General features: G+C 35.4%; 1 protein-coding gene across 3 annotated transcripts; it reads right to left on the bottom strand.

The window, feature by feature from the left end:
* Positions 1–13: 13 nt before the first annotated feature.
* Positions 14–25,749, bottom strand: POLI (polymerase (DNA directed) iota). Of its 3 annotated transcripts, XM_011978030.1 has the most exons (10): positions 25,580–25,619; positions 24,031–24,156; positions 21,396–21,560; positions 16,883–17,035; positions 13,846–14,082; positions 11,732–11,910; positions 10,692–10,783; positions 7,306–7,436; positions 2,703–2,908; positions 20–1,096 (listed from the first exon to the last, which is right to left on the bottom strand). In XM_011978030.1, the coding sequence occupies exons 1-10, from the start codon at positions 25,617–25,619 to the stop codon at positions 278–280; spliced, it is 2,148 nt and encodes a 715-aa protein (XP_011833420.1). In that variant the 3' UTR covers positions 20–277. The 3 variants fall into 3 exon arrangements, with proteins under 3 accessions (XP_011833432.1, XP_011833420.1, XP_011833427.1); XM_011978037.1 differs by lacking the exon at positions 24,031–24,156 and having other exon boundaries at positions 25,474–25,749; XM_011978042.1 differs by lacking the exon at positions 13,846–14,082 and having other exon boundaries at positions 14–1,096; positions 24,031–25,743.

Here is a 25,749-nt window from a genome sequence, read left to right on the forward strand (position 1 = left end):
TTCATGAAAAATATTCTAGGTTGACCATGATATTCTTTTTATTGAAAAGCAATATAAAACAGCTTTAGACAGAAAAGATAGTATTTTACATTATTTCTTCTGTTATATTTTTATGCTTTGTTCCAGAATTTACTTCCTGCAACTATTCTTGCTTTATCTCGAACAGTTTACTCCATTATTGAATATCTATTAGTGTTTAATATAGAAGAGCTTAATAAACCGCTAATCTGAAAATAATGGTATTCCCTAGATTTTCAGACTTTTTTGCTGAATATGCTTATTTATGTCCAATGTGGAAATCTGATCCTGTTCTCTTCCACTCTGCCAGCAGTTCCTTTTGTACTACTTCTGGTAGTTCATAGAAAACTTGAGGATCAATGTCAGAAGGGAAAGTAATTTTCTCATCAACAGAATCTGGCTCTCTATTTTCTGTAAGTCCTTCATGAGAGTCTGTTGCTACTGTTTGCTTATGGCTATCTGTAGTGTGGTTTTTGGAGAAAAGTTGCTCACTCTGCAAGTTTGGAAATGAATGAAAAGCAGACACAGCAGGGTTTGAATTTGTAAAGTGGAATCCTTGAGGTTCTTTAGGTCCTTGACTCATTCGTTCATCTTTTAATCTATTATCTAAATAATATGAATAATCCTTTTGGCTAGACATATAAGAGGAACTACCGCTATTTAAGCCTGATGTTCCTGGTTCACAAGGAGATACAGAGGATACCTGTTTGTGACTGGATAAATGATCTCTAGGATTTATGGGAATATCTTGCATTTGTTTTTTAGAAAAGAAAGATAATACTCCTCTAGAGGCATGTAATGGACAACTCACACTTCCTTTCCCTTGAAATTTTTCCCTAGATTTTCCAGAAAGGATTTCTTCTTGAATATCTGTTGGAAGCTGCTTAAAGACTTCTTGATCAACACCTTCAGGAAGTGAACAGAGTGGGAATTCATTAATATCTTTTCTTTTAGAAAAATTTGTGGTATCTAGTGGATACTCCCTAGTTCTTGTACTTTCAATTCTTCCACTTGGTAAGAAATCCCGGTTTGTTTCTTTGTCTTTGGGAAAATCTTCCATATGAGTGTCTTTCATTTTCTAGAACACAAGAATAACAGATTAATTTAGATATCTGATATGTTTTAAATATCCTTGCTGCTGCTATGTGCCTGTAGCTATTATCTGACATGTTTCTAACCTACTCAGCAAATTCAACTCTTTGTGGTCTGTTCCAAATAACTAGAGATCTACTACCACAATTAGTCACACTATTGTGTGAATCTTTACCCACTATTCCAGGAAGAGGTTTCCTTCCTAGATAGCACCGAGACAGAGGTAAACATGCATTTGGAGACCTGGGAAGAGTGTAACAATCATGCAGCCAAACTTTCAATTCTATAAATACAAGAGTGGTGGCCTAGAGAACGCAAGTTCACCTAAGGGTATTTTTCAGAAAAACATACACATACAGCATCAAGGGCTAGTTTTCCAAAAATTATTATTCTAAAGGGTAACTTTTAACAAAAAGATAAAAAAGTCTATAACAAAAACCCAACATCATCAAGATATAGTACTAGTTTATATTTATATAAAAATTTAAAGACATTTTCAACTCTAACTTGTGTAATTTTCCTATAGTTTTTCATTTAAATGTCTCCTCTAGTTTTAAGCAGCATAAAAATATAAACATAGTCAAATATAACTCAGTAAACATCAACACAATATGAACTCCAAAAAAGTAAAAGGAGTAGAAAAGATTCAGGCCCTTATATTTATTGAATACCTACTGTGTGACAAATATATACAAGGTACTTTCACTTATATTTACTTCTCTAATGCCACTATAAGTGAGCACTTTTAATTCCAATTTCACCGAATAAAATGTAAACAGAAAACACTTTTTCAAATTTAATAGACGGAATAAAAAGGGTCACAGAAAAAAGTAATTTGAAGACACCATTAATTCACTATTTGCATACACTATACTGTTCTCACTTTAAACTTAAATGAAAATGAAAAGGTTACTAAAATTATACTGACAAAACAAACAAAAAAGTATTTTAAATTGAGTTAATTATAGGCATGAACAATTTAGTAAAAAATAATTATTTTTAAGGTAACCCACATTTACTAAATAGTGGTCTATTAGTAAAGGGGTTTTGTTTTAGTCGTCTGAAAATGTGACTGGCCTCTGCCTTTCTATTGTCACACTGTTAACTTTACAACTGTAAAATCAGTAGTCAATTCTATCAATATCGCTATCAAAATTCACTACTATTTCAAAACCAAGAAAATGTAAATACTTTAACAAAAGAATCGTGGGAAAGGTACTGGTAACTCATGTGTCAGCTAAAAGACAAAAAGATGTGACTTCTAATACCTGAAAATATTTTAATACTTATGAGCTAATCCATCATATTTTTATAGAGCACATATTTTTATAAAATGTGTTAACAATTCCAAAATAGAGAACCTCCATAATGGTTCTTTTATCCAGTGATGCTTATGTTTTCTTCTTAGATCACAGTATATTTAAGGCCAGCAACCATAAGATAGGTATTGTAAACAAGTTAATTACCTAAACAGTATCACCCAAAAGAATCTCTAAACTCTATCAAAAAGACAAGCACTTAGATTTGTAATTTAACCACACAAATCCCATCAGGGTATACTTAGAAAACTGAACAAAAAAGAGTATACTTACAAAACTGTGCTTGCCAGAGCATGAAGTTGTTGATAATGATGGCGTTAAATAATAATCAATAAGCCCTCTCTTAGCAGTATTTACTGCTTTAAGGTTGCAGAAGCACACACTTAGAAGGGTAAGGTGAAATGGCATCTTCACATTCACCATATTTCGAAAAAGTTTCATTAGTATATCAACCATTGGGGTCATCACATCATAATTTCCTAAATAAAATGTTAAGAAGATAATAAACATAATTAATATTAAGAGCATAATATATTTTATATTGCTGAGATTAAGAAATTAAAATCCTAAATAAGTATCACTGGGCATCTTGACATTATATAACAAATTAAGACATTTCAACATTAATACCAAATGGTTAAAATTTTTCAAAAGATTTGAAATCTGGTATTTCTGGTTATAGTACAGTGATATGGTCAGAAAATCCGCTCTCAAAAAGCTACTATAAAACTAAACATTGTCAAAAACAATCATTTTGGTGGAAATCTGGAAATGAACCAAAGGCAAACAAAGTAAGAAGTACTGATTTATGAACAGCTGCTATATGTTAGCTAACAAAGTAGGAGACTTTGTCTGGGACTTCATTGTCTGGGACCGTTCGAATGCCCCTTTACATACCTCAGTTGGTACAGGGTGAAGGCTGCAAAAGTCAGCAGTTTCACTTCTAGAGGAGACAGACCTGATTTGAGGCAGAGGGCAAAAGCCCACACTTAGCAACATTGCCAGTAAAATGAGCAAACTTGATAGGAAATGAATGGGAAGATCCCACAGCTCTGCTAGTCTGAGGCTTTAGTTGTGGTTGGGGTGAATGACAGATCAGTGGACCAGCCAGAAATGTCACCAGGAGATTTGGAATGAGAGAACCAAAGAGGGACTACATAGGCTCCCCTCACAACCTTAGCTGACTAGGAGGCTACATGCAAATAAACGGAAGGCCACAGAGGGCCTAAGCACTCCATACACTCATTGAAAGGGCTACATGCACATCACGGGGAGATAAAGAGGGCCTAGCAGAAATTAAAATTCAAGAAAAACTTGAAAATGGCCTAATTTCTTTTCTTTTATACTTTAAGTTCTGGGGTACATGTGCACAATGTGTAGGTTTGTTACATAGGTATACATGTGCCCTGTTGGTTTGCTGCACCTATCAACTCACCATTTACATTAGGTATTTCTCCTAATGCTATCCCTCCCTCAGCTCCCCACCCCCCAATAGGCCCCGGTGTGTGATGTTCCCCTCCCTGTGTCCATGTGTCCTCATTGTTCAACTCCCACTTATGAGTGAGAACATGTGGTGTTTGGTTTTCTATCCTTGTAATAGTTTTCTGAGAATGATGGTTTCCAGCTTCATTCATGTCCCTGCAAAGAACATGAACTCATCCTTTCTTACGGCTGCATAGTATTCCATAGTGTGTATGTGCCACATTTTCTTTATCCAGTCTATTACTGATGGATATTTGGGTTGGTTCCAAGCCTTTGCTATTGTGAATAGTGCCGCAATAAACATACACGTGCATGTGTCTTTATAGCAGCATGATTTATAATCCTTTGGGTATATACCCAGTAATGGGATGGCTGGGTCAAATGGAATTTCTAGTTCTAGATCCTTGAGGAATCGCTACACTGTCCTCCACAATGGTTGAACTAATTTACACTCCCACCGACAGTGTAAAAGCATTCCTATTTCTCCAGCATCTGTTATTTCCTGACTTTTTAATGATCGGCATTCTAACTGGCATGAGGTGGTATCTCATTGTGGTTTTGATTTGCATTTCTCTAACGACCAGTGATGATGAGCATTTTTTCATGTGTCTGTTGGCTGCATAAATGTCTTCTTTTGGGAAGTGTCTGTTCGTATCCTTGGCCCACTCGTTGATGGGGTTGTTTGCTTTTTTTGGTAAATCTGTTTAACTTTTTTGTAGATTCTGGATATTAGCCCTTTGTCAGATGGATAGATTGCAAAAATTTTCTCCCATTCTGTAGTTTGCCTGTTCACTCTGTTGATAGTTTCTTTTGCTGTGCAGAAGCTCTTTAGTTTAATTAGATTCCATTTGTCAATTTTGGCTTTTGCTGCCATTGCTTTCAGTGTTTTAGTCAATGAGGTCTTTACCCATGCTTATGTCCTGAATGGTATTGTCTAGGTTTTCTTCTAGGGTTTTTATGATTTCAGGTCTAACATTTAAGTCTTTAATCCATCTTGAGTTAAATTTTGTGTAAGGTGTAAGGAAGGGATCCAGTTTTAGCTTTCTACATAAGGCTAGCCAGTTTTCCCAGCACCATTTATTATATAGGGAATCCTTTCCCCATTTCTTGTTTTTGTCAGGTTTGTCAAAGATCATCAGATAGTTGTAGATGTGTGGTTATTTCTGAGGCCTCTGTTCTGTTCCATTGGTCTATACATCTGTTTTGGTACCAGCACCATGCTGTTTTGGTTACTGTAGCCTTGCAGTATAATTTGAAGTAAGGTAGTGTGATGCCTCCAGCTTTGTTCTTTTTGCTTAGGATTTTGTTGGCTATGTGGGCTTTTTTGGTTCCATATGAAATTTAAAGTATTTTTTTCCAGTTCTGTGAAGGAAGTCAGTGGTAGCTTGATGGGGATAGCACTAAATCTATAAATTACTTTGGGCAGTATGGGAAAATGGCCTAAATATTTTAAGTCCTTTCCAACCCATACACTTATCCACTGGCAGAGGCAGACAGCTTCCAGACTGTAGTGTTTGAGCAGAACCTTTGCCAAACATTGGCTAACCATGAAACTATACAGACATGGGCAACTTCCCAGAAGCCAATATTAAAATAAAAATTTGAATTAAAAAAAAAAAAAAAAGAAAGAACACTGAGCAGAGAAATCAGTGGCTACAGAAACCAGGGGAGGTATATTCTGCAGATTACGTTCAGACAAGTTACCTAAAAAAAAGTACAGGAAAGAAAAAAAAAAACCCTACAAGAAAAAATTTTAAATCCACAGTTGCTACAATACATTATCTATGAGGTCTAGTTTTCAATAAATAGTTCAAAACATGCAAAGAAACAGGAAAGTGTGATACATATTTGGGGGAAAAAGCAGTTAACATAAATTGACTTTGAGGTGGACTTAGCAAAGACTTCAAATTCATTATTATAGATATGTCCAAAGAATTAAAGACAACCATGTTTAAAGAATTAAAGCAAAATATAATGAGTACAAAAAAAGGAGAATCTCGATAAAGAAACAAAACCAAACATAAAAACAAAAGACAAACAGAAATTCTAGAGTTAAAAAGTACAGTAACCAAAACCAACAAATCACTACAGGGGCAATGGCAGTTATGAGATACAGATGAATCAGAGACCTTAAAGGCAGCTCAATACAGATTATCTACTTTGTAAGAAAGAACAGAAAAAAAAGATTGCAGAAAAATAAACAGAGCAGCAGAGACCATCATAGGGTGGAATCGGTGTAAGGATAAACATATAGACCAATGAAACAAGAAAGTCAGGAAATAAACTCTTATATTTATGGTCAATTAATTTTTGACAAAGATGCCATGGTAAGTCAGTGGGTGAAGAAAAATCTTCAACAAATGATGCAGGAACAACTGGATACTCACATGCAAAGCAAAGAATTAAGTCCCTTACCATATACCACACATAAAAAATTAACTCAAAATGGACATAAACATGAAGCTTAAAAACTATAAAACTTCTAACAGAAAACAGAATATGTGACCTCTGAGTTAGGCAAAGAATTTTTATATATAACACCAAAAACACTATCCATAAAAGAAAAACCACACTACTATATACCGCTAGAACAACTATAATCAAAGAGACTGACAATACAAATATTGGCAAAAATATGAAAAACTGGAACCTTCATATATTGTTGATGAAAATGTAAATTATTACATGAACTTTGGAAAAAGTTGGCAGTTTCTTAAACAGTTCATGTTCCCATATGATCCAGCAATTCCACTCCTTAAAATCTATCCAAGATAAAGGAAAACATATGCATATGCCCATCCAATGACTTGCATTTAAATGTTCTTCCAAATGGAAACAATCTAAATGCCCAGAAAGACTCATGCTATCAGTTATCACAGTTTTGTTCTCTTTGAACTTGGAAAACATTCTTAAATGACTCTTTACTTATCTATTTAAAAACCAGGCCAGGTGCAGTGGTTCATGCCCATAATCCCAGCACTGTGGGAGGCTGAGGCAGAAAGATTGCTTGAGCTCAGGAGTTTGAGACCTTGTCTATCCTAAATGTCAAAAAAAGTTAGCCAGGTCTGGTAGCATGCACCTATGGTCCCAGCTACCCGGGAGGCTGGGGTAGAAGAATTGTTTGAGCCAGGGAGACGAAGGCTGCAGTGAGCTATCACAGCACCACTGCACTTCAGCCTTGGTGCAGAGCAAGACCCTGTCTCAAAAAATAAATAAATAAATAAATAAACAAACAACAAAGTTTTCTGGTGAAAATTCCTGATAGAATAAAAGCATCTAATTGCTTGCTAATTCCCTGTGAAGACCCTCCATTTTTGGAGCATATTTCTAGTTCAAAGTTGGCTTGTTTAAGAGTTCAACCTGCTAATGAAACTGTTGGAAAACTAGTCCATACCTGTCCCTAACTTCTGAATTACATGTGATGGAATAGGGCACTGACGACTCTCACGACCACAGTGCTTCTCAGAGGGATACCGACGGATTATTAATCTTACTGTATGAGGCTTCCTTCCATCTTGGCATACTCTAAAAATAAAGAGAAAGTGGAAATAAGGAATTAGAAAAGGATTACCTTTTTAAATTATGTAACACCTCATTTATCTAAAGGTGCGAGATTTTGTTAAATATAACAATTATACATATAGTAGATAACAAAATAGTAAGTAATAAAGGTCCCTGAGTATCCAAATAATCATCGCAAAGTCTATGCACTAAAACTCTGAATGTTTAGATGTCAAGCTCTCAGGCCTCACTCAGAATTGAGTGCTGTCAGAAATAGAAGAGCTATAAGATATAATCAAAACAAGTTGTTTTATAATACAAATCCAAAACAAAACTAAAAGCAACCAATTTTTTTTTTCAAGATGGAGTCTCGCTCTGTTGCCCAGGCTGGAGTGTGGTGGCACAATCTCAGCTCACTGCAACCTCCACTTCCCAGGTTCAAGCAGTTTTCCTGCCTCAACCTCCTGAGTAGCTGGGACTACAGGCACGTGTGACCACACCTGGCTAATTTTTGTATTTTTAGTAGAGAGGTGGTTTTGCCATGTTGGCCAGGCTGCTCTCGAACTCCTGACCTCAGGCGATCCCCCACCTCAGCCTCCCAAAATGCTGGGATTACAGACGTAAGTCACCACACCTAGCCAAAAGGCAGCAAATTAAAATCAGCAGGAAATTTAAGAAACTGAATCATTCACTAACAAAAGCAAGTAAGTGAAAAATAACAAAATAACTTTTTTCAAACTTTTTTCTTATGAGATTACCAAAAAAAAGATTTTTTTTTTACAAAATGAGATTACTTTTGTTAAAGAGTAATCACTATTACCATTATATGATAGCTTATTAGAGCAATATCTTCAAAGATCATGTGCTATATTTAGTATATAATTAATATACAATATGTGCACATGCATTTTTAAAAAGAGTTTCATCCAATTGTCTTGGTTTCGGTATTGAAACAAAGGTTTTAATTATATGACAAATTCACTTAAGAAGTACAAAACCTAATTAATGGAAAAAAAGTCATTAAAGGATAACATTTCCCCTTTTATACACATGGCAATGCATATAAAACCAAATCTCAGACATAAAATGCAAATATTGCATATTGTTAAACACACTCAACTTGAAGATTCTGATCTGAAAAAAACAGTTTTGGGCCAGGCACGGTGGCTTATACCTGTAATCTCAACACTTTGGGAAGTTCAGGTAGGAGGATCACTTGAGCCCAGGAGTTCAAGACCAGTCTGGGCAACATAGCGAGACCTCATCTACAAAAATTTAAAAATTAGCTAGGCTTTATGGCAGGTGCTTTCCCAGCTATTCTGGAGGCTGAGGTGGGAGGACGGCTTGAGCCCAGGAGGCTGAGGCTGCAGTGAGCCATGATTGCACTATTGCATTCCAGCCTGGGTGACAGAGCAAGACCCTATCGCAAAAAAATAAAAAATAAAATAGTTCTGTATTAAATAAATTTTTTCTATCTCTTATTGCTTTGTGACAAAACTTCTCGATGGCTGCTTAACTAGGATAATAAAATACCTTAAATGGCTACTAGTTTAAATATCTTCCAGTTAAACGTGTTCTATTAATTATGCAATTCAAAGAGTATGATATGCTAATTAAGACACATTAGAAAAAGGCTGAATCATAAGCAATATTAAACTAGTGCCTAGAGGATGGATTAAAAATAATATGGTTTTTACATTTCTTACATACCTATATTATTAATCATAACATACTCTAGAGAAAACAAAAGTAATTATACACAAATACACACACACACTCCTGTAATTTTTTTTTTTTGCAAGTCACTTAGATGGTGTTATAATTCAGTCACTGAAATAAGGGCCCGTGGTGTGGGAGAAAAGGAGCTGGCAAGCAGAGATACAGATAAATGGTTAATTTCACAGGTTTTGTATTTCACAGGTTTAGAGCACCTGGTCTCACTTCTGGGTTGACTCTTCAAGTAAGAGAACCTGTAAAACTTATACTTCTTGCGGTTTTTCTACGTGAAGAACTGTCTCCAAATGTTAGGCATTTCAGAGTAGTCTTCTATTTAGCTGAAGCAAATGACCCAGTTTCACTAGCATACGCGCAGGCCCAGCCTGAGTCATATCACTGAAGCCCAGTCATACAGCCAGCCCCAGCTGCATGCAGCCAACAATGAGCTACATGGCTCTGCTCAAGACATTTGAGCGCCACGTTGCATGCAACAGCAAAGTTTGAGGAAATTTCACTTCATCAGTTTTCTCAGACTTAGAACCATCCAAAAACCATTTTCTCTAAATACAGTTAGTCCTCCTAGAATCATTAGAGAAGCACACCCACTCTAAACTGTTAGAGCCCTGAAACCACAATTTGAGAAGTTTCTAACAAGAAAAGCAGAAACAAAGAATGGGAAGAAAACAGATACTACTTGTTTGTGGAATATGGAATATTGAGAAATACATGTATAATGACAAGGAGCACCACAAAATTAAATTTCCTTTTCAGTTTATCTTGTGCTACTCATATATTTATAACCCCAGGTGATACTCTTCACATACAGATCAGAAACCCTGCACACACCTGCAGTCACTCACCCTGCTCACACATAGCCCCAGCCAGCCATTCTTTCCTTCGACTCTATTTTATTTTACAGTCTGAGGCAAAAGAGATACAAGGGTTCTTCTGCTTCTTCCTTCACTGTTACTTTAATAATTTCCTATCCCCAACAATCACAAATTTATATAGCTGTTCCTGTATCAGGAGTTTTAGAATTATGACAGTATTATTCCTCTTTGCATTTTTTTCTTCTTAATGAAATGCAAGTAACTATTAGCAGAGATAAATGGTTAATTTCACACGTTTTGTATTTCGCATGTATTTGTATTTAGCATGGTACTAACTTAATGAAATTCAAGTAACTATTAGGTTGAGGGCAAAGGCTTTGCAATTGCCACAGGGAAAAATTAAAACTTCTTCTTCTCACCTGAAGGCTAGAGTAAGTCTAAGAATGTTAGAAATATCCATAAAACCCCTTTAGGTAACCATCTGCAGCTTTAGATCCATAGGACAACCACACTGTTACTAGAATTAAGACCAATGAATTAAATTTAGGTAAGAGCCCCTATTACCATCTTTACAATAGTTTATAATGCAGAGAAATCACATGATAAATTATTTTTACATTGTTTACTCTCCAGATAATCTGTCAGTTCCAAGATGGAACATCAAATATTCTTTCTATATACCGTATATAGAATGAATATATAGGATGACTTGGCAAAATGGATTGAAAATCACCTGTTTAAAAGACTAGCAAGTAGTTCTTCAATCTTATTTTTAGCTTCAACTTCGGATGAACATTTTTTAAATGAATCTTCTTCACTAAAGGACTATCAAAGAAGCATAAATAAGGATTAGTGCAAACTCTAAGAATTATATCTAATTATTATCAGTGTATAGTCAAATAAATATTCAATACATTCTTTACTAACTTACCTCTTGTCCTTAGTTTCAGCCATTTAGTTCACTTTTATATTAACTGTTTTTTATCTGCAAGCTACTGTACTCACTAGAAAGTTAATATCAAATATTACTAAATTAACAGTTAATATAAAACAGTTAATAAAAAATAATTCAAAGTTAAGAAAACTCTAAAGCTCTAGTACCAACTCCAAGCTTTATTGTATGATTATGGCAAGACTTCTTAATCACCTAGGACTTGAATCTAAGTTTATCCTTGGACAAACTTAGACTTATATCCTTGGACTATATCCTTGGACCAGTACATGGTCCTCAAGTTATTTAACCTTTCTAAAGTACAGTATCCTCATCTTGAGAGAGAATGGAAGGAAGGAAGGAAAGAAGAAAGGTAAGAAAGAATGGACAAACAACAGTACTACCTACCTTGATGCTTCCTTGTGAAGATTAAATGGACTAATGTATTTCAAGCACTCAGGAAAGTGCTTGTCCCATAGCAAAAAAATCAGTCAATGTTAATTGGGTGATTATACCTTTCCCATTTGCTAAATCACTGGACTACTCTGAAAACAAGATTTTTAAAAGATTAAAATATTTTGCCTCATATATGCATTATAGGCTATTAAGTTGCACTGTCTTCAATCATAGTAGCTAACTTAAGATATCAAAATATCAATGCTTAAGATTCAATTTAAGAATACTTATTAATCCAACCTATTAATAATAAATCAGCCTTCTAATAGGAAAGAGATCACATACTAAGCAAACTAGAATAGTAAGAACATGGTACTGTAACTAGAAATCTTTATCTCAAATAATGTGATAACCAGTACTTAATTAAAATAAATATCATCGTGTACCTGAGGTGGTCCTGAGGGTATCACAGGGGAGTTATCCTCTCCAAAACTCAGCTTCTGGATACGCTGAGCAAGTGAAATTCCTAATTCTTTTTCTAAAATTTTGGATGAAAAGGTTTGGAGATCATGCACACTATTGATACCCAGTGCTTCAAGACATTTGGCAGTTTTATAGCCAATACCTAAATAAAAAGAAGTGCATACAAAGTTAAAAATAGCTTTTCTCCTTAAAACAAAGCGAATTAAAATATTATAAATATATCAATCATATCTTTAAATTCTATAATTTACACAGTAGTCCCCCCTTATCCACAGGGGATACATTCTAAGACCTTCAGTGGATACCTGAAACCATGGACAGTATCAAACCCTATATATATACAGTACTGTTTTTTCCATTACATATATACCTATGATAAAGTTTAATTTATAAATTAGGCACAATAAGAGGTTAACAATAATAATAAAATAGAACTACAACAATTACTATATACAAGTTATGTGAATGTGGTCTCTGCCTCCCTCTCTCAAAATATCTTAGTATTTTCAAACCACAGTTGACTGCAGGTAACAGAAATTGTGAAAAGTGAAACTGCAGATAACGGGGGACTACTGTATTTTGCAAAGATCAAACTCCATTGCAAACTAGGTTGCTGTTCTTCCACTCAGGGCTCCTGAATTATATGCATCTCTTTGAAGTCCTCACAAAATGCAGTAAAACAAAATGAATACAGAGACAGTCAATAAATGCTGTCTTACTAAAACAAAAATTTTACTACCTGTTATGTAAAATTCCAGAAATATTCAGAAATCATGATTATTATTAATGTACAAAAAGGCTGCCACTAGAGCAATTAAAATGAATTAAGTGTACATATTAGGTAAACTAACTGGTTCCTATATGCACCACCATATATTTATCCATAAGTCATATCTAACATTTACCATCCAGAATACAGCTATGAGATAGAAAGCAAACAAACAAAAAATCTTGCTAGCAAAACTGTCACAAAGTTCTTGCACTAAAATTCAGTCATACTTTATCCACAAGAGAAAACACTCAGGCCATTTAGTGTCTCCTTATTCTTTTCATTTAAAAATAATAATTCCACAGTTATCTGATTTTCTTGCACAGGAAAAGCCTAAGTTGGAGGAGATGGCTGTGTAGGGGGAATTATGAGAGTGACAGATTTTTCACGCAAAAATAAAAGATGGCTGGCAATTTGGAAATAAGTGAGAAAGCAGAAAGCCTGTTTAAAAAAAAAAAAAAAAAGATACAAGAACTCAAAAGTAAAGCCAAGTAATAATGTTTTGCACCAGTATATAGTCCTCAATTTATTACAACCTGACATTGTTCTTCAGAAGGCAGAACCAAAGTCATCCACAAAATTTCAAATTATAGTTGTACTATACTAAGGAAGGCAAGGCAGTGTATAATACATTTTGGAATCATACAAGTATCAGTTAAAAATGTGAAGTTTGACATCTAAGTTTCAGAGGTATTAGAAATTCACTTCCACAGAACTCTTTTATAACATCTTATTCCCCAGCAATACCACAGAAATGTAGTTCAACATATCCATTATCAACGGTCTATAAAAACTTGGGTATTTGATCTGCAAAGAAACAAACTTGCACCATGACCTAAATAGGTCACCAAACTCCTCATGGAAATCAGTTTCCTCATCTTTAAACTGAGGAACTTGGCCTAGATGTTTTGGAAAGTCCATTGTAGCCTTAATATTTTATATATAATCCCAAAAGAGACTTAGGAAAAGACAAACTCCCCTCTCTAGAGGCAATGTACAGTATAAGAGTATGACCCAGGGACTGGAAATAAAGACCATATGTTTCTAGGCTATAACTTTTATGACCATATTCTAACCATCCAAAGTAGATAAAATAAGAAAGGTACTTTCACATATTTCTTAATCCAAATTTGCTTCAGAAAACATTATGGTTTTTGTTAGTTTTTTCCAGGAACCAAGTATACACACACATACATGCACACACTCACATACACCTCTACCTAAGAATTAATTACACTGTACCTATAATTTTAAAATTAAAGAAATATAATAAGACATATATGTACTTTTCAAAGATATCTGTCTTACCAGGTATTTCCTTTATGTGATTCAAACTAAGAATAAGATGCTGACAACTTTCCGGTAATAAGACTGTTTGTTGATTTGGTTTAAAGACACCAGAAACTAATTTTGCCAACAGTTTATTAGAAGCCACTCCAGCACAGCCAGTGAGCCCCAAGTGATTATACATGGCTTCCCGCATCTCTGCTGCAATCTGAGATCCAATAAGTAGTCTGATGTGCAAGATGTCATGCAGGTTTATAGCTTTAAAAACAACAAATGTCATTCAAAGTCACAAGAAAAAAACTTTAAAATTTTGTTTTTTACAAAATAATTTTTAAAAGGTAGAAGGCTTAGTCTATATCCAACCACCACCACCACCACCACCACCACCACCACCACCACCACCACCTGGTATGGTTGCAATGTTTGTCCCCTCCAAACCTCATGTTGTAATTTGATCCCTAATGTTGGAGGTGGGGTCAAATGGGAGGTGTTGGGATCACAGGGGTGGATCCCTCATGAACAGATTAATGCCCTCCCTCCTGGATGAGTAAGTTTCTCACTGTATTAGCTCCAGAGACAGCTGGTTGTTAAAAGAGCCTGGTACCTCCCCCAGCCCTTGCTTCCTCTCTCACCATGTGATCTCTGTACACACTGGCTCCCCTTTGCCTTCCACCATGAGGCGAAACAGCCTGAGACCCTCACCAGATGCAGAGGCCTAATCTTGACTTTTCCAGCCACAAGAATCATGAACCAAATGAACCTTTTTTTCTTTGTAAATTACCGAGTCTCAGGTATTCTGTTAAAGCAACACTAAATGGACTAAGAGACCACTGCCACCCTGTTATCCACTTGACTAATCTCTTTCACGCTTCATAGGAATACTGTAAACAAATTCAATAAGCAAATTCCAACAGCCTGTGATAGTGACTGTATACTGGGAGTGCTTAATAATTAACACATTATGAAAACTGATCTCATAAAAACATTCCTACTGACATTAACAAAACTTTTACTCATATTTACCTGTAAGTAAGCATAAAAGTACTATTATATAACAAGAAAGCTAACATTATGCTTTAAAGATCTAAATCTTAACCATGCACTAACTATATATGCTGCTGAAAACAATCTCTGACCTGTACATAGTTTTAGAGCTCTTTTATGAAAAGTGTAAGAAAATTATATAAAACTAAATTTGCTTTAGGTGTTAAACAGTGTTGGAATTACATGAAACCATCCTAACCTCAAAGAGATTCACACTAAAAGTATTTAGAGATGAAATGTCAGGATGTCTGCCATTTGCTTCCAAATAGCTCATCAACCAACGAAGCGATCCATAAAGAGGACAAGAGAAAGCAAATGTGGCAAAATAACAACTAGTTTATCTACAAGAAAGGACATAATGAGCTGGGCACAGTGGCTCACGCCTGTAATCCCAGCACTTTGTTTGGGAGGCCAAGGCAAGCAGATCACCTGAGGTTAGGAGTTCAAGACCAGCCTGGCCAACATGGTGAAACCCCATCTCTACTACAAATTAAAAAATTAGCCAGTGTGGTGGCACGTGCCTGTAGTCCCAGCTAGTTGGGAGGCTGAGGCAGGAGAACTGCTTGAACCCAGGAGGTGGAGGTTGCAGTGAGCCAAGATTGTACCACTGCACTCTGGCCTGGGCGACGGAGTGAGACTCTGTCTCAAAAAAAAAAAAAAAAAGGACATAATGGGTATTTGTTATACTATTCTGTCAACTTTCCTGTAGGTTTGAAAAAAATTTTAATAAAATCTATGTGAAAGATGAAGAATTAATCAATAATTCCACATTTCCTTTTTGGGATATAAAACCTAGCTCTCTACAATGTACTCTAACCAATAAAATCTAAGTTTGCTTTAAAAATTATATAGAAATATATCTGAAATACTCTTGCTACTTAGCCCTTGTAAGTTACAAATGAGCACAAGTACAAAAGATACATGAAAAGCTCCATGTATTATAGAAACTGTAGTTTTACTGCTTTTCTTCTGTGGAGAACTATTCTGTAGACTGATGTCTAGTTCTCAAAAAAGAGGATAAGAGGAAATGCATGGGGAGGCTTAAGAGCAAAAGGGTCAGACAAGTCTTACACAACAGCAGAGTAACTTGTCTTGTATGTGGTATGATAAGGGAGTCACCAGCAGAGTCATAAGATGTCTGAAAGCCTAATTAGATATTCACTGGTGCTTACTACAGCTTATTTTCAAACGTAAACATCCCTGGAAACACCATCAGTCATTCATATCTTAATACATGAAGGAGACAAACCATTCTGCTTTCTTGCTAACTTTGACAAAGATTATTTATAAATAAACAGATTAAACAGGAGCTTAGAGAAGATTCTGGCACATGGCAGATAAGCCTGGACAACATTCCAAAAGTGCTAACTTGGGAAGTCAGAGAGCAACATGAGGGTCTCAGGGGAATTGAAGGGAACATGTAAAAGACACATCAAAGGCAAATCTAGCCTACCTGAAAATTCTGCTTAGAGACTGTCTTAGAATAATCAAAAATTATTCCAAAAAGCATATTAAGAAGCCAACTCTTGCAACTTAAGAATGACCTAAAGAGGTATGGCTTTTTGTTTCTTTAAGAGATGGGATCTTGCTCTGCTGCCCAGGCTGGACTCAAACTCCTGGGTTCAAGCAATCCTCTCAGCTCAATCTCCTAAACAGCTGGGACTACAGGGGCGATCCACTGTGCCCAGCTGGGTATAGCTTTCTAAAATGGGAACAGATGCACTGTGTCAGACGAAAACTCTGCGCAGATGAATGCTCTGTGCAGATGAACAGGAACAAAGGTCTGTGCAAATGAAAAGTGCACAGAGCATTGAGCTACATGTCATCAAAATCTTAATACTTATTATGGAATAGCAACACCTAATTTTAGCTGTTCTAGACAGGGTACTGGCTAAATATAACTCTACCTCCAACAAAAGTCATGAAACTTTCAGAATCACACAGCAAATTCACTGAACATTAAGAAATGTATGTACTTTTAGTTAGTAGGTAGAATCAATAAGAACCCACTCACACTGATTATTGTACACATGACCCGACACAGTCACCGCAGAAAGTTCGTCACTTTGCAGCTGCTGTAGTCTCTTCTCAACCATTTCTGTTAGATCCACAAAATTTTCATCAAATCCAAGTCTCTCAACAACTGGACTAAATTCTTCCAGTAATTCTAAATTGAAATAATATTGGAGCACAGATGTAAATGAAGTTATAACTAGGATAAATTTAACTATCTAGTGCTTAAAACTATATCAAATTTATTGTTAAAGGTTTTATATACATTCATAGTTCCATAATATCTTTAATAAAGCCCTCAGTTAACTGACTTTTTTTCTGTACCACATCTTGAGTAGAGGCAATATTTTCCAAAAAGTCTAAAAATGGCATTCCTAGGGCAGTTATTCATGGCAATATATTTAGCTCAATCTTCTACACCTATAATGTTTGTATCTGTAGTACATTAAATATCAATGCTTACAGTAAATTGGTGATCTTGAAGAAGTGTGTCAAAGAATAAACTATAGGCTGCTCAGGAAAGTTAAAAACAAGTAATGGTATATTTTAGCTATATTTTCCCCAAGAGTTTAAAAGAGGCAAAACAAAATAACATTAAAAATTTCCAGTTATTACTGAAGAAAACAGAAAGTCAGTCAACTTTCAAAATATACTATAACACGGTATTTTTATTAGCCCAAGCATATTCCTTAGGACAGAGAGGCAGAGATGAACCACAACTTACAGGTATTCAAATGCCCATCATCTAGCACAATTATCTAGTCCTTAGGTCAAAAGTTTACTAAACTGAGCTAAACCAATATTCAAATTAAATTCAAAAAAACTATCAATTTTCATATATTAACATTGAGACTAACAACTTAAAAATCATTGAGAAAGTTTTTCACTTCCCTCTGAATCACCTTCTACTGACACCAGCTGGATAAGAGAAAACAAATGCAAGTCTCTTAGTATACAAAAATGCACAGATTCTTAAGGTCATATAATCTGAAGCTCAGAAATAAAAGGACTATGTCATTCCACATAGATCACGTTTTTTCACAAATACCAAAAGTGCTTTTTTTTGTTGATATCAACATTGACAATGTAAGGGGAAACCAATAAAGATAACAACGTGACACAGTAAACACCAAAAATCACTCCTGAGAAAACTATTACCTAGAGAAAACTATTACCTCCTTTCAGGACAGACGGACAATATGTCTGATCATAGAAAATCATTATTTTGCATTTCCTTCATCAATTTCTGCAATTTATTTTCTAAAGTATATACCTGATATGCAAAGTAACTTGTAGAAAACAAAAGAGTTTATCAAAAGAATGCTACATAAGAAAAATAAAGGATAAGTTTTTAAGTACTAAATAGAAAAACAAGTTAAATACAGAATCATGCACGAAGCTGGCGGATCACTAAGTACTGACTGATTTTAGGTCACAGGACAAATCCCTAATTATTCCATTCCTGAAGGTTTTTGTTGCTGCTGTAGTTTTAATGAGACAGGGTCTCACTCTGTTGCCCATGCTGGAGTGGAGTAGCACACCACAGCTCACTACAGCCTTTACTTCCTGGGCCCAAGCAATCCTCCTACCTCAGCCTCTGGGACTACAGGCACATGCTAACCACCCAGCTAACTTTTTTTTTGTTTGTTTATTTTTGTAGAGGCAGGGTCTTGCTATGTTATGCTGCCCATGCTGGCCTCACATGATCCCCCCACCACAGTCTCTCAAAGTGTTGGGATTACAGGCATAAGCCACCATGCCCAGCCTCCATTGTAACCTCTTTCTTGGTATCAACTTCATAAGCAAGATACATTTATTAAACATATATAGGGCCCAAAAGAGGAGTTTGTAATTAAAGGAAAAAAACTACCTTGAAGAAAGGTATATATGCAGTAGCATAAAAATATGAAATAAATAATAAGGTTATATATTATAAACAGGTCAGAGATAAATACAGTAAGGGCCTACATTGGCTATGTTCCTACTTCAACTCAGAAAAATACTGTGAGAAAAATTGATAAAATAACTTTTTTTAAAAAAAACTTTTTTCAAAAAAAAATGACACAAAAAGTACCAAGTACTTAGAAAAAGATGAACAACCCAAATAAAAAACAGGTGCAAGTGAATAGGTTAACAGAAAAGATACATAAATGACCAAAAATATATAAAAAAAAATGCTCAACCTTACTCATGGAAAACTGCAAATCGAAACAATGATTTACTCTTCTTCGACTATGAAGCAAAGCTTTTTAAATCTAACACTCTCGTATATACTAGCAATATGTTGCGGCAATCTCAAATGTAACATATCCAAACATTTAAATGCAAATCATGTTTGATCCAACAATTCACCTCTAGGAACTTACCTTATGGAAATCCTCTTAAAAGTATGCCAACATTTCTATACGAAAATGTCTAAGAGCAAAAATCTGGTAACAGCCTAATAATCCATCACTACGCAGGGAAACCATATAAATTACCATCCAAAACAAGACTTTTTTTTAGTGAAAGAAGGTGCAATTACTAATCATGTAGCAACAACAGGCATAAAGTTGGACGTACTGTCTTCGTATCACTGAAGAACTGGTTAAATAAATACGGACTAAATACAATGAAATACTGTGCAGGCATTAAAGAGAGTGAGGAAGATCTCTGTGAATGACACGGAAGATCATTAAGCTCAAAGGCAAGCTACAGAATTGTATGTATTATACAATCACTTCTGTGTACACTAAAACTCAAGTTTTTATTTTTTCTCCACAGGGAAAGTTCTAAAAACTAAAGTTTTAATATTTAGACACAATTTTGCATAATAAAAGCAGTGATATCCGGGAGTATAATCTTGTCTTTTCTGCTTCACTATCCCTTCTTCTTTCCTCCCATTTCAGCACTACGCCTTTCCCACCACAAGTTAACCAATGTTAAAAACCTGTAATATACCCTCTAATGTTTCTCTTCTTGTTCATATGTAGACATACACATATATATGAGAGGAGGCATTTAGGCCATCATTTTACACATTTGGAAAAACATGATACATCATTTTGTACCTTGCCTTTTATTCACTCATCAAAGCCTATCTCCATCAGTCAAATAGTATTGCACCAATGCATTCTTTTTAATGGCTATATAATATCCATCATACAGATGTCTTAGTTTATTTGGCTATTCCTCTTGATGGACATTTTTCCTTCCATATATTTGACAATCATAAACCATGCTACGATAAATATTGCTGTACATATGTCTTTATGTACTTGTGGTTCTCCTTTTTTTAGAGACAAGAGTCTCACTCTGTCATGCACACGCAGGCTGGAATGCAGTGACACAATCATGGCTCACTGCAACCTCGAGCTCCTGGGCTGAAGCAATCCTCCTACCTCAGCATCCAAAAGTGCTGGGATTACAGGTATGAGTCACAATGCCCAGTCTCATGATTTTATTTCTATTTGATAAACTCCCAGCAATGATCTCACTGGATGGAAGAACATTTATCTTTAAACTCAGTAAGTGTTCTTGATACTTTTTCTCACATTCCTTTTAATTTTGGGTAAGTATGATGGATATAAAATATCTTACTAATTCAAATTTCCTTGGCCACTAATGAATTTGAGTATTTTTTCCTTATAATTGTTAGACACTGGGTTAAGTTCTTCTTGTCAACTGCCTATTCATATTCTTCATCCTTTTTTATTAGGTTTCTTTTTCCTGTTAATTTCTAAGAGCTCTTTGTATATTATAGACATTTAACCCAGTCATCTGAAAATTGCTGTGATAAAAGAAAAACAAAAAAAAGTAAAAAAGACAAATAATTGCAAAGCTGATCATTATGCATTTTTACACTATATATTAAGTAATTAAGGTTTTTGCAATTAAAAGTAATTGTGAAAGCCACAATTACTTTTGCACCAATCTACTATATTTGCAATGTGCCAGTGCACACTCATTTTTGTTTTTCCTGTAATTTACTATAACACTAAGATTTAAATCCAAACCTTAGCATGGGAAAGTTTAGCTACATTGTAATATTTAGTATATATATAAAACCTGAGAAAATATGAATATATCCAATATTTTTATTACTATTTCATAAATCAATTTTTAATTATGCTGATCAAAAGTTACAGAAGCCTCTTTCAATTATCATGAATGCATTAGAAAACAACATTATTTCTTCATAATTCATTTAAACTTAAAATTTTAAAGACCTGGCATCTTTTACAGTACAGTTTCCCATTTTCTCACTTTTAAACTTTGTTTTCCATTTTTCCCTGTTATATAAACATCAATCATAACAGAGTTAAAATTTCTTCCAACTATACATCTTCTTAAAAATACTATTCACAGCATACAGTTATCCTTTTACATAATTTTTAAAGTTGACAAGACCCAAAATAAGAAGTTATTAGGAAAAAGCATCTTATGTTATTTTTACATTTACTAAAAAATTCATGTAATGAACAGGCATCCTACATAAAAATTAATGCTAAAAGTATATTGCTTATCATTTGTACCTGTAACCTTATAAGACATTTCTCTGTAGCGGGTCAGGTCTTCTCCATTAACTAATACCAGCTGTGGACACTTTTCTTTTGCATCTCTGACGTTCATAAGTTTCTTAACTCCAAGTTTCCTAGCTTCATAGTTGCAGGTAACCACCAAATATTTCTGTTGAACCCCTATAAAAATATTTTAGGAGAAACTCAAGCACAATTGAAGAAACATTTAAAGACATTATTAATTCCATATTACATTTGTCTAAGTTGTAAGACAGTTTTGATAAGAAGCAAAAGCCCTGTCTCAAAAAACACAGCCTCCTTAAATCAAATTTCTATAATGCAGAAACATTAGGTTTTCAAGCTGTCTCCTAATTATGAATTATAATATACCAATGTATTATTTTTCCATACCCCACTTTTAATCTCTGGTTGTTTTGTCTCCTTGAAGAAGGAAAGTTATTATTAAATAACAAAACACTGAATAACACAGAATTACAAGTTAGATCAATTATTCATATACAAAAGGCAATCTGTGTATTACATTTCTCAAATTTAGTAAAAATGAACCTAAATCGATATATTCTATGGAATCTTCAGTGATAACATACAAACCAAATCTCTCTAGGATTTTTTTTCCAGACAATATAAAAGCAGATTAATTTATATTGCCATATAATAGGGCATGTTCTACCAAAAAAAAAAACCAGATGAAAATAATTGGGTACAACTAAATACTGGTTGCTGCTAGAAAAACTCAACTTCTCTTCTGGGTAATTTGCTAATATAAAGCAATATAAAATATAATATGTACATAAAATATATAAAACAAGTGCCGGGCTACAGCAATTTTTAGGGATCTAATAGTTACTTACTACTTATTGAACTGTTCTATCAAAAATGATTAAATAATCATTTATTTACAGACTGCATAAAAAGTTCTAGTTTATTGGTGACTCAAGAGTGCTAAAAATTATTTGCTCTTCTCTTTTTATACAAGTTTACTACTTGCTTACCACTGTAAGAGTAATGTTCACCTAAAATACGTAAAATACAAACATGTAGAAAAAAAGGTTATGTCCATTTCTCTGTTAAGACATTGTTTCTAAAATTTTGATGTAATAAACAAGGCAAAGAAATGTTATTTTTATATAAAGTTTTTTAATATATCAGGTAATGCCCAAAATATAATCATGGAACCAAAGGTAGTAGTAATTTTAGACTCCACAGTGAACTATTTAAAAAAATCAGATTGGTAGATTTCTTAACTAAAAAAGGAGTTTTTTAATAGAGCATTACATTATATGGCCTCATCACTGCATGTCACCAGCCTGAGTTTGTCATATATTTGTTGAGTATAAATGAAAGACTACTGGTCGGGAACGGTGACTCTCGCCTGTAGTCCCAGCACTTTGGGAGGCCAAGGCAGGTGGATTGCCTGAGTTCAGGAGTACGAGACCACCCAGGGCAACACGGTAAAACCCCGTCTCTACTGAAAACACGAAAAAATTAACCGAGTGTGGTGGCGCACACCTCTAGTCCCAGCTACTTGGAAGACTGAGATAGGACAATCACCTGAGACCCAGAGGCAAAGGCTGCAGTGAGCCAAGATCGCACGACTGCATTCCAGCTTGGGCTGGAGTGAGAACCCATCTCAACAACAACAACAACAAAAAATGAAAGACTACTTTAGTTTTCCCCAAAAAACGCGGAGCATTCACATCCCTCACTTCCCAATAATCATTCATTCGTACTTAATTACACTTTTTTTTATTAAGCATTATCCACAGAACATCTTATATCACAGTGCTACTACTTAGAAATGCCTTCAGGAGAAAAAACTTAAGGCCCATGATTCTAACTTCTTGGCAACCTTTAGGAAGGTTTTAAGATCCTAGACTCACCTTGGCATAGCAAAAACTAGTCACCCCTTTGTTCTTCAGTAAAGCAGCTATGCTGGATTGGGATTTATTAAGCCAAAGTGGGCACAAGAGGGTAGCAGCAAGTGAAGCAAAACTGTTCTTTATGCTTATACTAAAGGAAGAATCTTTCCTGCATGCATGAAAATCTCTTTATCTTTCTCAATTTAAAATATGAATAATAAAAATGATAAAACAAGTCAGTATATCAACAATATCCAATATAAAATTTATTTTGGCTTTTATTTAAAAAGCTGCTTATGTTTTTATGGAAAGTTTGCTGTCTTAGTAAAACTAAGGTTTATGTTCAAAATCCAACTAGTTTGTTAGACGTTACACAATTTAAGAGTCAATTTCAGAAAGGGAAGGACAGATGAACACTTCCACTAAAATGTAATAAGAGGTTGTTTTTTGAGAGGAAAGCCTGTAAAATTTCAAATACTGAGAAAAAGAAATCTGCCCAGCAAACTAAGCTACTAACCAGCAGAGAAAAGTAAAATTTATTCCGCTTTCTCTTCATTTGTTCTGCCAACTACACTATTCTCAGATTCACCACTTATTAAATGAGGCTTGTAAAATTTACACTTGGTAGTGAAGCAAAAATGACCAGCTATAAAGCACTGTAAGAACTGCTTCCAAAATCTTTCTTAATAAGGTTAATAAATCAGTATATAGTGAGCATGAGTTGCTAATCTAATCACTATGCAATAAAAATATTATAAATGTACAATTACCTAAAGGTTTGTCTTTTAGCTCTGGATTTGAGATCATTTCTACTTGTGCATAAAAGCAATCCAGATCCACATGTACTATGACTCTGAATGAAGAATTTCGTGTGGGCAACACTTGATCACGAACTCCTGCACAATATGCAAAGAAATAAAAAGAAATTCAGGATGCTTATTATCTCTGAGCAACTCACAGTTCCTTAAAACATGGTACCTGTGAAGGAAGAATGCAGAGCGATGTTAGTTTTTTCCTGGATTATGTGTGAAAGCATTGAAATTACAAAGACATGAAACTCTACTTAGAGTAGGGTTTTCAGTCCTCTTAATTACTGTTTCTTTGTGCACTGCATTTTTCTCAGGATAGTAAAAAGTTTGAGGGGAAAAAATGTGATAAATAATGGATGATGCAAGAGCTGATACTATCACCTGGAAGTTTATAGTAGCTTTTAGTGTAAACCAGAAGGGGCAGAAAAGTTGAAATGACATTGGTTTTCACACAACTTGAAAATTATTCTAAGCAGCATGCCCTTACATTTAAAACAACAACAACAAAAACTGAAATACAAAATGGCAAAAGACAACCAGTGGGTACCAGCGCGGGCTATTTTTAGCTCCCACGACAGCAGGATTACCTGGTTTAATGCTAAATCGCCAGTGCCTAAAACAGTGTCTAGGATATAACAGACCATCAATAAATATTCACTAAATTGAAAGACTGAATAGTTCTTTGATTTTAAAAAGTCGTTAGGTCATGTGCGGGGGAGGGAATGACAGAGGCGACTCCTTCTCTCAACACTGGCTAAAAACAAGACAGGCAAAATACAATACAATATTCTTGTTGGGATCCTGGAACAGAAAATGAACATTAGCAGAAAAACTGGTAAAATCTGAATAAAGCGTGTAGCTCGGTTAACAGTATTATACCAATGTTAATTTCCTAGTTTTGACAAATGTACTGAGTTTATGTCAACACTAGGGGGATCTAGCTCCGCAACTTTCAAGTAAACCTAAAGCTGTTTCAAAACTTAAAAAGGCCAGGCACGAGTAATCCCAACACTTTCGAAGCTGAGGTGGAAGGATCGCTTGTGGCTGGAGTTTGAAACCAGCCTGGACAACACAGCAACACCTGATCTAAAAAAAATTTGAAAATTAGCCAGGTGTGGTGGCACGTGCCTGTTGTCCCAGCTACTCGGGAGGGAGAGGCTGAAGCAGAGGATCACTTGAGCCCAGGGGTTTGAGGCTGCTAGGAGACCTTGTCTCTAAATTAATGAATGAAAGAAAACCAGCAGGAAATGAGAACCGGTGCCTTCGCATCCAGGCCCTGAGGTGGGCGGTACAAGGTAAAGACCAGAGCGGAAAGTGGGTCACCGGAGACGTGACCACAGCGGACCTGACTCCGCCTAGGTTCTAAGCCATCCCTTCCTGCCAAGACTGAGAACCGGGTCCCACCTTCTGCCAAATGAGCGACAAGGTCCTCAACTTCTCCAAACTTAAAAGGCCCAGAAGCCTCTGCAGTTGTCGTCTGGCTGCCTGAGGGATTCCCGCCCCACCTGGCCCCTCACAGAGGACGATGCAGATACACCCTCGACACGCATTTGTAGTGTGGACACGCCCCACCCTACTCCTACTGGGTGAAGCCATTCCTCTAGAGGTACCCGCCGCGTAACACCAGGCAGAAGGAGGCAGCCCTCTCTTAGAGGGGCCGAGCGGGGCGGGGACGGTCGC

This window comes from Mandrillus leucophaeus, unplaced genomic scaffold (assembly GCF_000951045.1).
Source record: "Mandrillus leucophaeus isolate KB7577 unplaced genomic scaffold, Mleu.le_1.0 Scaffold1030, whole genome shotgun sequence".
Lineage (NCBI taxonomy): Eukaryota > Metazoa > Chordata > Mammalia > Primates > Cercopithecidae > Mandrillus > Mandrillus leucophaeus.